This window comes from Protopterus annectens, chromosome 2.part0 (genome assembly GCF_019279795.1).
Source record: "Protopterus annectens isolate FY-2018-M chromosome 2.part0, PAN1.0, whole genome shotgun sequence".
Taxonomy (NCBI): Eukaryota; Metazoa; Chordata; order Ceratodontiformes; family Protopteridae; genus Protopterus; species Protopterus annectens.
In genome coordinates, this window is record NC_056728.1 from 1705730213 (window position 1) to 1705742506 (window position 12294).

General features: G+C 43.6%; 1 protein-coding gene across 1 annotated transcript in view; it reads left to right on the top strand.

Moving 5' to 3' along the window:
* The window catches only part of CDK11A (cyclin dependent kinase 11A), a 2038318-nt gene that overhangs the window by 74682 nt on the left and 1951342 nt on the right, over window positions 1-12294 (top strand). The window contains exon 2 of the mRNA XM_044061756.1: window positions 2230-2359. Coding sequence (XP_043917691.1) covers window positions 2249-2359 — 111 coding nt within the window. The 5' untranslated portion in view covers window positions 2230-2248. The remainder of the gene's footprint in view (window positions 1-2229; window positions 2360-12294) is intronic.

Sequence of the window (12294 nt, forward strand, 5' to 3'; positions counted from 1 at the left end):
AATCTGCTCAGTGCACTGTTGTGCAGCCCTATTGAGATTACAGACATAGCTGAAGAAGGTCTTGTGGCTGTCATTGGCCTGGGTGGAAATTTTTGCCTCAGATTTGGCCTTGGTGGTTTAAATTAGACTCCTGAGTTGTTTAATTTAATTTAATGATGGGATTTCTAACATGCTTGGGTTACACTTCTTAATTTTGGCCACACTTTTGTTATAAAGCTCATTGACATTGAGCTCCTACCAGGAAGGTTTGTTTTTTTGGGTTCGCCCTGCACTTGTTTCTGCTGGGTGCACCTGCTTCTTTGCAGTTGTCTACATGCTGATATAATTTATTTATTTAACATTTGATTGGGAAAGTCTGACTGGGACAGAGCCTTTTTTCAGCAGAGGCCCGGGGAGAAACACTCCAGATGCATGTCTTTGGAATGTGGGAGGAAACCAGAGTACCCGGAGGAAACCCACACAAATGTGGGGAGGACATGCAGACTCCCGTACAGAAGGCACCCGAACCGAGAATCGAACCGGAGAACCTCTTGCTGTGAGGTGATAACGTTACCCTTATAAGTTAGCGGTATACATTTCTGCATAAGCAGTTACCATTTTCTAGTTTTGGGGACATTTGAAACTTACCAAGTTATCCCATAGAAGTAGGAAGTTCGTCTTGGAAACATTTCTAAAAGTTCCAAAGACAGTGAAGAACCCTGTTTTTATTTTTATTTTGAAAAAGACTGCTTTATGGATGGACCTGGTGAATGAGTGTGTTTACACAAGGGATGGAACGTAATTCCCCTATATTTGTGGAGACATGGTCAAGGATATTGTTTCCCTTTTGGGCACTCTGCCTAAATGGCCCACAACGTTTCTGTTAACAAAGTCCAGGAGTCTCTGGGCTTGCCTGCTGGAGGTGGTATATGTTTCTCAGTCTGTAGCTTGGTAGTTGAAGTCATCCAGGAAGATGGTACTGGGTTTAATTCTGAGTGACTCCAGTTTAAGTAGGTGGTATGGCATTCTTGGGTCATAGAGAGTGTTCTGTAGTTAACTAGACTGTGGTAAGAGAATTTGCTGATGAGTTGGACACAAAGCTTTAGTGCATCATTCTGTTTTATCAGCCTTGATGTGAGCCTCTTCTAGATGAAGATTGAGACACCTCCACCATTTTCCCATTCCTGCATAGTAACTGGTCTAAATGTGTGAAAAGCATTTTAGCCTGCACAGCTGAGGTATTGTATGCTGATTTAAACCATAGCTGGTTCACTGCTCAGACCCCTCCCTCCTTCATGGTGAGGAGGGCTTGCAGGGAGTGCAGTTTCTTGTTTAGACTCCTAGCATTGATCAATAGCACACTTGTATTTTTGTTTCATTATGTTGGTTTGCCTTGCCTAAAAAAGGCACTATAGGGTGGGCGACGTTTTTGTCAATATTCAAAAGCATAGAAGAGACAGGTGCAGACCTTCCTTGGTGAAACAGTATAGCCTGTAGATCATATCCTTCCATTCTGACAAATATTGTATCCCTTTGAATGACACCAGAACTTAAGTCACTTATCGAAGTCGGTTATTTTTATTCGTACTGAGACCTCATCCTTGGGGGAAGCAGGATTCTGCTCAGTACTAAGCTTCTACCAGTCTGCCTGGGATGTAGTCTGGGAGCTGTACCATGACTCTCTTCATGTAATCCAGGGAGGTGTGTCTTATTGAGACATTTTTTTCTTTGGACCCTATATTTCTTTTGAAACCAGTATGTGACTCTGGTCTTTTGCTGCTTTCATGGAAGAAGTCTTCAAGCCCTTATGGGTGTGGGTACATTTCTCATTTGCTAGGCTAATCACTAGCTTCTGAGGTTCTGATCTCCCGTTGGCTCATATGTTGCTCCTGTTGTTTTAGTGTAGAACCCGGGGCATAGTGCGCAAGGGTACCTGTGGATGTAATTCTTGATGTTTGATTTAAAAAAAAAGTAGTCTCACTCTCTAGAACCATATGTTACGCAGCTGTTCTGGCTGTTTTGTGCCAAGTTAAGTTGCATAGCTCCTACTGAATCATATTTTATCTACTTATTGCACAAATGTGTAATATTGTGTGACTTTTTAATGCAATTTTTAGCTAACTCTGCCTGGTATGTAAAAACCTCATTGTATTACTTTGTTGTAACTGAGAAGGGGTCATTCTCTTAGGAGGCTGGCTAAAATAAAAGGCAAACCATTTTAATTATGTATGTATTCTTTCCTGTCTTCAGTTTGTTGGTGTAATTTCAAATGGGGGATGAAAAAGACACTTGGAAAGTGAAAACGTTGGACGAAATTTTGCAGGAAAAAAAGCGCAGGAAGGAACAAGAGGAAAAACTAGACGCAAAGCGTTTAAGGAATGTAAGTTTCTTTCTTTGGAATATTGTAACTTAGTTGTTTGCAGTAGGTTTATTTATTTGTTTGCTTAATGTTTAACAGATCAAGATTTATATGATAAGGGCTCTGTTTTAAAACACCTTTATTGAATCGTCAAGCGGTGGTGGTGCTACGGTAGCATTGTCGCCTCACAGTAAGTCGCTGTCCAGTTCGATTCTCAGCTAGAGTGTCTTCTGCATGGAGACATGCGTGAATGGGCGTACCTTCGTTGAAGGTTGTGCGTCAGGGCTGGTAACTCGGCACGTAAAAATCAACTACCAATCATTAGCTGACCGGAGTTCCGCTGTGGCGACCCCTAACTGGGAAAAGCCGAAAGACACAACAACAACCAAAGACATAGGTAGATATCCAGAAAATGAATCATATTAACATTTTTCAGTTTCATGTACTGTACATTATTTTTTTTTTTTTGTGATTTGCTCCAACATTTACATGACTTGCTCAATCCTTAAACCTCACTTCTCCCCCTGAACATTATTTTGCATGTGTTATTTTCACAGTTTCAATTTATTTCTATGTACTTTAGTTTTTCATTTTTCTGAAGAAGTCATCTCCTCTTCTTTTATTTCTTAACAATATTCAGTACAGTTGGTTTAGATTTCCATTTTCTAGTAATTGCCTTTTTTGGTAGCCAATATTATTAAACTCAATCTGGCCTCACTATTTGCCAGTAATTCGGAACCTGTATCCTAGCTCAATAGAATAATTTCCTTAGATGAGGCCATTTGCCCCCACAGCGTTTCTGACGAGTACTCTGTAGGGAATTTTTGAAGTCTACAAACTCATTACATTCCTAAAAAAAACGATGTCATGTTATCTCTGTCTTTCCCAACGCATCTCCAACATTTGCTATCTGCCTGAGGAAAAATTCTCAGAAGTCAGCTTTTGGTATAAAAATGCTTATGTAAACACTTTAAAGCAAAAATCCTAAGCCTTCTAGACTTCGGAGTAGTACAGATATTCCATTGTTCTTTTGTAAATTGTCATTACAGTTTGTCTTGCCAATCTTTTCTAACTTCTGAGTGTTATAGTTGTCATTCAGTAGTTAATAGTCCCACTAATTATTCCTTTTCTTACAGCATCTTCTGTTCTACACTTGAACAAAAACAATTACAATTGCTGGTCTTTTAGTTAGCACTGCCCTATCTCTTATCTTTATTTATACTCTATCCCTGCTAAGGAAGGCATTCTGTAACCTGGAGTCCAAATTTTTGTTTGGTCTTAAACCTGCTCTGTTCTTTTCCCCTTTCTAGTTATTTGCTTCCAGTACCTTGGTTCCTTTACCAGCTTTCTCCAGTGAATTCCATCTCCATTTTGCATATTTTCTGTACCCCCAACTTGCAGTCATCCTTATTGGCAAAAATCTCCTTTCTCCATTCCTGTGTTGGCATAGTTCTTAAACTAAATTCTTCTTTATGAATGTAGTATTGTTTATGGTTGTTGTTGTTCATCTCCTTAAGGGTCTGCATGCAAAATTCTAATCTGTCCTTATTTATCAAACTTCCCCCCACGAATCTTCAAAATCCCTTTCCACTTAGGGTCTTTGTAAACATTAATGACTTAAACTAGGATATGTGCTTTACAGTTCACCCACAAGTTTAATCAAGTCAACAAAATTCCAGTCATTCTCAACCACTTTTTCTCGCAAAGAAATCTAGTGGGATCGATGCTTTACAGTTTCCCATGTATTCACTGATCTTAATGTTGTTGGTCTTCTTCCTGACCAGCTCTATCTCCCAACCTTGTCTCACGTTCAAGTCCAAGGTACTCCTGATTTTTTTAGTCAAGTTTGTGTGCTTTATTTGGTCTCTCAAGCATTTTCTTTGAAACGATAGAAAAGATTTCACTGACAAAGTTTCAGTATGGGCTTTGTTGTCCAAAGAATGCGAAGCAGAGTCCCCTTCTACTTGTGGTTACTCTTTCTTAGGTAAAGTTTAACATTTCCTTGGTATGTCCTGCATCAAAAATGTATTTGATCCTCCAGGAAAATTATTGTAAAGATAGCCTGATGCAGCAGTTTAAACCTTGCATCTGACACCTGTTGTACAGTGAATAGTCATTTTTCGCGATCACTCTGTTGCCTCTAGTTTTAATACTTTTTTCCTTTCTGTCACAATTTTGTCAGGAGCAACTATTTTTGCTCGTATGAATATATCTTTCTTAATGTAGTTCTTGGCTGGGTTTGGATCATACACACAATGTGCCCTTTCAATTAATAAATCCTGCTGTGAAACACCAGTTCATTTGCTTATTTGTACTTTTATAAAAGTAATAGTGTATTCCTTCCAGTGTCTCTCATGCAATAGGAAATCTAAGATTTTCATTACAGGCTCTCTGCCTTCTAACTCCACTATGTTATGAAGCCACTCTTCTTGAAAACGACTCCTGCTTAGCCAACATTTTCTTCGTTTCAGTTGAATTTAAGTAATAAAATCCACGACCCAAGTACTGAGACCGGTAAAATAAAACAGTGACGCATGAAAATGTATAAATACCGTCTCGACACGGCAGACTATAAAACGGCTACTTTTATTAAAATAACTAAACAGAGTGAGCGCTTTCACGGTCTTCCAACCGCTTCCTCAGACTAAAGAAACACGATCACATTCAGTTTAAATATATGCCCTAACCAATCACATATCCATTCTAATTAATAACTTCACTATCATGAAGTAAGAGATACTAAGAACAGCTTCATATCAAATCACAATGTCAGAGATGAATATTTTAAACATAAAATTGAAGAATAAAAAACAGGTACAGTGGATATAAAAAGTTTAAACACCCCTGTTAAAATGCCAGGTTTTTGTGATTTAAAAAGTGAGACCACAATAAATCATTTCAAAACTTTTCCCACCTTTAATGTGACCTTTAACCTGTATAATTCAATTGAAAAACAAACAAATCTGTTGTGGGAAAAAATATACAAAATAAAAAACGTACAATACACTGGTCGCATAAGTGTGCACACCCTTAAACTAATACTTTGAAGCAGCTTTTAATTTAATTATAGCATTCAGTCTTCTTGGGCAGGAGTCTATCACTATGGCACATCTTGACTTGGCAGTGTTTGCCCACTCTTCCTTGCAAAAATGCTCCAAATTTTTCAGATTGCAAGGGCATTTCTTGTGCACAGCCCTTTTCAGGTCACCCCACAGATTTTCTATTAGATTTAGGTGTGGGCTCTTACTAGGCCATTCCAAAACTTTAAATGTTCTGTAGTCCTGTCTCACCTTCATTCTTACATATGGGTTTGGAGCTGATCCTCTGCTCTGACTTGGCCTATTTACAAGCTGGAAGACTTCTGGTTGGCTCATGGGTAGGTAGGTATCCTGTGGTGCATCAGTACAATTCCCAGAGCTCGTTTGCCGTGTCGACGAGTTTGGTTGTGCTTCTGGCTGTGTTGCATTTACTTAAACCTTTTTCCAAAATTTTTGCCTCTGTTTAGTTTAAAATAGAAAAAAAAACTGTTACTGTTTTATTGTTAGTCAGTTAGCCTAGTTGCTATTAGTGTAGTTAGCTTTATACTTGCGCCATTTGGTGCAATCGTTGGCCTTTGGCCTTTTTTGACTTAGTATTGGTATCCTGTGTGCTGGTTTTCATGTGTTCATAGACTTAGTAGATGTTAGGCGCCTTTTGTGCTCTGTTAGACTGTGTGTTGTTAATAGGCTAGTCTAGTTTGGCGGTTTCCCACTTGTTAATTTGTTAGCATTGTTGGATTTGCTATCATTGTTAACAGAACTATGTTCTGTTATTTCGTCATAAGTCTGAGTTTTTGCGGATTCCCGCTTGTTTTGCTGATATTACTGATTGAGTGTGTGAAATTCTGTCCCTGAAATTCTATCCTTACTGTAACTTTCTAGGTCTGTTTTAGTTGGAAGACCTAGTTTCTTCGTTTCCTTTTCTGCCTGGGCAAGGCCTGTTTAAGTTGGAGGGCCTAGTCCTCATGGTGTCTTTCTCTTTCCTGCAGGGCTAGGCCCGTTTAAATTAGAGGACCTAGTCCTCCTCCTCCTTCTTCTCTGTGTGCGTGTGCCCATTCTATGAGAATGTCTAAAGAGCGTAAGGATCATAAACCATCTGGCTTTAAAAAATGTATTAAGTGCTCTCAAAAAAATGTCCATAACGGATGGTCACTGTAACTGCGTTTACTGTTTGGGGGCCATCCATTTACAGGAGACCTGTTTATTTTGCCATGCTTTCAGTCCTAGGGTGTTGCAAGAGAGGAAAAACAAGCTCATCCTAAAAGGACCACTTAAACCTTCCTTTGAGGAAAATCTGTCCAGCTCTTCCTCTTCTTCTAAATCTACTAAGGGAAGTCTAAGTCCTCTAAGAGGCCCACCCCTGCACCAGCTCGTGCCTCGGAGCCACCTCTTAATGTCACCAAATCAGACAAGTCCACTGTCTCATCGGCTCCACAGACCTCGGTGCCGACTGAGAGCAGTATGATGATTACAGGGTCGGTTCCAAGTATTTTGGAGCCGACCATGGAGACCTATTTCATGGTTTATGGATCCTCTACCAGCCTCCTCTATATTGAAATCTTCGATGCCTCAGAGATCCCGCTCTCCTACTCTGTCATCCAGGTCTTCCAGGAGTTTATCAGAAAAAGATGTGGAGAGGGTAGTGCTGAGAAAGTCTTCTGCTTTGCCTAAATTTTTGCTGGCTCCAACCCAGTTGGTTTCGGAGCCACTTGAGTCCGTTCAACCCTCTGCGACCATTCCTCCTCCGAGCCATGCTGGTCTTTCGGAGCCGGAGTGTTTGGTACCACTGGTGGAACCTTCGGCTTCAGCTCCCCTTGTGGCTGTTTCGGAGCCGAGTTCTGCTCTGCCACTCTTGGCACCATCCGTAGTGTCTAGGGGCCGAATCTCCCCAGTCGGCCCCGACAGGGATGCTTGGAACTGAACTTCTTCAGTTCCGAGCCTTCCTCTCATCCGACAGCTAGAATGAGTTCGGACCCTATGTCTATCTCGGAGCCGATGGCTGTGGAGCCGATGGCATCCTCGGTCTCCTCGGTGCTGGGGAGGTCGGCATTCGAGATGATGACTGTGTTGTCCCGATAGTCAGCTCCTACCAGAGATACCGGCACTCTTCCCCCTAAAGCACCTACTTCTGTCTCAGCTCCTACTCCCTCCATGAACAGCAGACCCTCTCAGCCTCAGGAGCCACCAGCTGGTGGCACCACTCTTCCGAGACCTCCCCGGAATGTCCTTCTGAGGAGCCCCCATAGAAGAGAACATGTAAGAGGAAGCATGTAGACTCCCAGGATGAGCCTCTGACACTGACCTCGAGGAGTCCGAAGGGTCCCCCAAGTCGTCCTCTGATGATCTCATTCATAGACATCCTGGAAATCCTTAAACAGAGGTGCGACTGGCCCACTGTCACCCCTTCTGACGAGGAGTTGGTATACCCTGAAGGCTTTCGGGTCTCAACCTTCAGCCACTTGGGTGTCTCCACCCTTCGAACTGATGGATCTAGTTAGTCGAAAGGTGTGGGATACTCCTGATGCCATGGAGCCAGTCCCCAGGAGACCAAACAAGTTTCTTTCTGCCCCTCCAGGAAAAGATTTTTTTGTCTAAAGGTGTTCCCGTAGATGCCATGGTGGTGGTGGTGGTGGCCACTAAGAAGGAGCTAGCTGAGACTACTTCTGTTCATCCGACGAATAAGGAGTCTCGAACGATGGGCAGATATGGGAAGCGTATATTTTCTTCAGCGGCATTTACCCTTCGATCACTGAGCAACCTTACTTCACGAGGCTTCAGAGAGATCTCCTTAAAGAGTTGGGAGATTCTTTACAAGGTACATGTACTGACAAGGTTTCTACCCAAATGAAAGGTAAAAAGTAAAAAATGCACCAAGATAACACACAGCAAAACGTTTAATCACAGAAAGTACAAAGTGGTAAGCGCTTTCACAACCAAAGTTGCTTCATCAGACACCACAGTAAAAAATGCACAGGTTTAAATAGAGATTCTAAAATGCCAATTAATCAATAAAAATCGCACAACGATTAAGTAGCAGTGAAAAACAATTAAGTTGTCTATCTCGCCTTCATTCTTGCCATTGGAAGAAGGGAAAGAACTTAGCTAATCTTAATGCTTGAGATGTCTAGCCTTTAAAAAACCTAGTACCTTGGTTCCAGCTTTACCAACAGGTATTCCGATTCATAGATGTATGTGAAATTGCTTTTAGAGAATTACCTCAGATCTAGTATGTCATTTTATAACTTGACAGTAGATGAAGATAAAGGAGGTGGTATAGTGTTAATGGTTTATATGGAGAAACTTTTACTTGACGCATACATATCAGTGCATTTCCAAGTCTACTGTTGGCTATTATAGATAAAGTTTCTTTTTAATTTTGATTTATTAATCACAAATTTAATAGATGATTCACTTTTTAAGTATTTTAATGTGTAGAAACCTCTTGTTCCCTTTTTCTTAAAATTCCTGTTTTCTCCACCCAAGAACTATTGTTTTAGGCACTGGGTGGTGTACTGAACCTCTCTATTTTGTAGTGGGTGTGTGTGGTTTGTTCTGCCATAATTTGAAGGATACACAGTTGTTTTATTTTAAGCTAAAACTAGACAGTGTGTAATCAGAATTTTGTCCTTGACATTGAATTCTTATTCAGTAGTATACCGAACACCTGGGGTGTTGACAGCGTTAGGGATTTTCTTTCTGTGAATAAATGTTTCACCAACACTAAGATACAGTGTGATTTGTAGTCTCTTAGAAAATGTCTCTGAGAGACAGGTCACACTTGTTATGTTCCAGGAGCCTTTTTGCACCTGCAGGACTCCTGTGCTGTTTGCCATGGCTTCAGTCCCAGGGTCCTGCAGGAAAGAAAAATAAATTAATCCATTCTTTGGAGAGGTTTCCGCTTTGAGGATTCCCTGTTTACTGTGAGAGGCTCTTCAGTTTTGGAAGCATTCAACTACTGATTCTAGGTCTTACCATAGTTCCAACACTGACATCAGTTTCTAAACCTCCGCCTACATCGGCTCCGGCTGGAGCCGATGAGTCTCAGTCCACAGTTTCTGTGGTTCCCTCGCTCCGGCTGGAGCCGAGGTAATAGAGATTCCGTGTCGGACCCGACCAGATCTTCGGAGCCGACATCGAGGAAGAGGTCCAGGTCACCATCCCTTGGCTCCGTTCATTCGGCTCCAGGATCTCCCCTGCTGTCTGAACGGAGCCATAAATCTCATTCCTCTAGGTCATCGAGGCTGTCGGATCATGACCTTCAGAGGGTAGTGAGTCGACTTCTTAAGTCCGAGGCACTGGCCCAGATGCTTCAGAGCCCGACTCATCAGTCGATGCCTGCCCCTGTCCATCAATATATTCCTCCTCCGACTCCGTTGAGCTCGGGCGGGTCGTGTCGGAACCGAGACTGTGGTAGCGGAGCCGATACAATTGTCTTCGGCTCCATCGCGGCTCCGATTTCTTCCTTAGAAGAATCTCGGCGCCGACTTCCATCGTCGGCTCGAGGGTGAGTGGCATCGACCCTTGTCCGACCCGCTTCCTCTCGGAGCTTCGGGCTGGTGAGTTCGGCTCCGACATCGCCTCGAGCCATCACTGTCGGTGCCGAGGAGGTTTTCAGCTTCTCGGAGCGGGACCTCTGGCTTTGCCTGACAGGGGTGCTCGAGGTCATGCGGAGTGTGTTAGAGCCTGGCTCTACTCCACAGTCGGCGCCGTCCGCCCCTCCCTCACGGTGCCTCAGGTCAAGTCGACTCACTCCCTCATCCCGGACTGCAGAGAGCCAGCTCCTCAGGAACCCCTGTGGGATTTCATCCTCTTCGAGGCCTCTCCTGATTTCGCAGAAGAGCCCCTCGGAAGAGGAAGTGTAAGAGGAAACACATTGACTCACCTGAGTCCATCACATCTGACACAGATTTAGATGATTCCGAGGGTTCCCCTCGTTCCCCTTCTGAAGATGTCTCTTTGCAGACATTCTAGAGATCCTGAAGCAGAGGGGAAATTGGCCAGACCTTAACCCTTCGGAGGATGAATCTGTATATCTTGAGGCGTTTGGCTCTCGCCCTTCCACCTCCTGGGTGTCCCCCCTTTGACCCCCATGCAGGTGGTTGCAAAAAAGGCATGGACGGGTCCTGATTGAGTGAACCCCACTCCCAAGAGACCGTCCAAATTCATAACGCACCAGCAGACAAGCAGTTCTTGACAAAAGGAGTTTCTGTGGATGCTATGGTGGTAGCTGCTGCTACTAAGAAGGAACTAGCTGATCCTTCAGTACCTGTCCATCCACCTAACAAGGAATCTAGGTCCATGGACAGGTACGGCAAGCGGATGTTCTCGTCAGCGACATTTACTATGCGTTCGCTGAACTACCTGTGCCATTTCACTTGTCTTCAAAGGGACTTGATTAAAGAAGCGAGTGACATGTTGAAGGATCCTACAGCTGCGGGTTTTCAAGATAAAATGAACACTCAGCTGGCTACCCTTAACTCCATAGCCAACTCCTCCATGCGCCTCCTTTCTTATGCGGCTGATGGAGCGAGTAGGGCCGCAGGGACAGGTGTGGCCTTACGTAGGCATGCCTGGATGCGGCTATGCAATTTTGCGGACCCCTTCAAGACGTCTTTCACTAACTCCCCGTTTGATGGATCATCTCTCTTTGGTCCTCAAGTGAAAGAAACCTTGACTAGGTGCGAGACTGATGGCAAGACTCTTTCTGCCGTCGGAGTCCGTTTTTCTACTCCTTCTAGGCCTTACCCCAAAGGCCAGAAAAGTGGGAAAATGTGGATGTTCTTCATCTCACATTGCTGCAGTCCTTACACTTGGGTAGTCCGCTGTCCTCGGTCGGCCCGAATATCAAAGTATAAGGCTGGCGTCGGTCAAGGCGCATTTGACTGACATCAGGACGTCAGGGTACAAATGCGCATGACCGACCCCAAATCCTCAGTCTTTTGCGGCATGGACCGATGCAGAAGCAGCGTTGCAATTGCCGGATGGCGTTCTGAAATTGTTCGATTTGGAGTTTCAGACCGAGTCAAAGTTGGCTAAGTACCCGTTGGGGAATATTTTAGTTTTTCTTGCGTCAGTGGTTTACCGGATGTCAGAAAAAGTGAATAATTGTATTTCTTGTGGGAAACAGATACCGCATAGAGACTACCATACTTTGTGTATTCCTTGTTTAGGGCCTGAGCACGACATTGTTGGGTGTCGCTCTTGTGCTAGATTCAATAAGCGCACTATTAAGAGAAGATTAGATTGTGCCAGGTTAGTCTTGGAAGCGGTGCAATTATAAAATGCCGTCGGATGCTCCGATGCCCGCTTCTTCGAAGAAGCGCAAGGACAAAGCAGTTAAACCTAGGCTAGAGGAACCGTCAGTACCGGACGCCGGTTCTTTAGAGGTGTCGGTGGAGCCGGTGGTTCCACGGAGGTTTCTTTGGGATCCCAGGAGAGACTTTGTTATTGCAGGATGTGGCCTCTCAGGAGGCAGGCCAGGCTGATGGGGCTTCTCAGGTTACTATACTCCCCCCTAGGGTGGTTAGGCCCTCTCCTTCTGTTTCCAAGGCTTCTCCCAGGGGCAGGCCAGGTTTAGCTTCAGTTGGTGTTACCCCTAGTTCTTCAGGAACTGTGCCCAAGAAGCATATGCTTAAAATGGCAGAAGATTTGATTACTTTGATTAGGGGTTCTATGCCCCCTCCTGATAAGAGACCTAGGGTGGAGCCTGAGCTAGGGAGTTTTGAGCAGGCTTCAGATGTTTCAGAGTCTTGCTGAAGACTTGCAGGAGTACTCTCCTTATTCTGATTCTGATGTGGATGATTCTACTCCTTCTGCTTCTCCTCCTGAGGATTTTTCTTCAGAAACTCTTCATTCCATGAGGGAGCATTTTAAGTGGGAAGGTCAGGACTTCTCTGATTCCAGGAAAAGGCTTAGGGA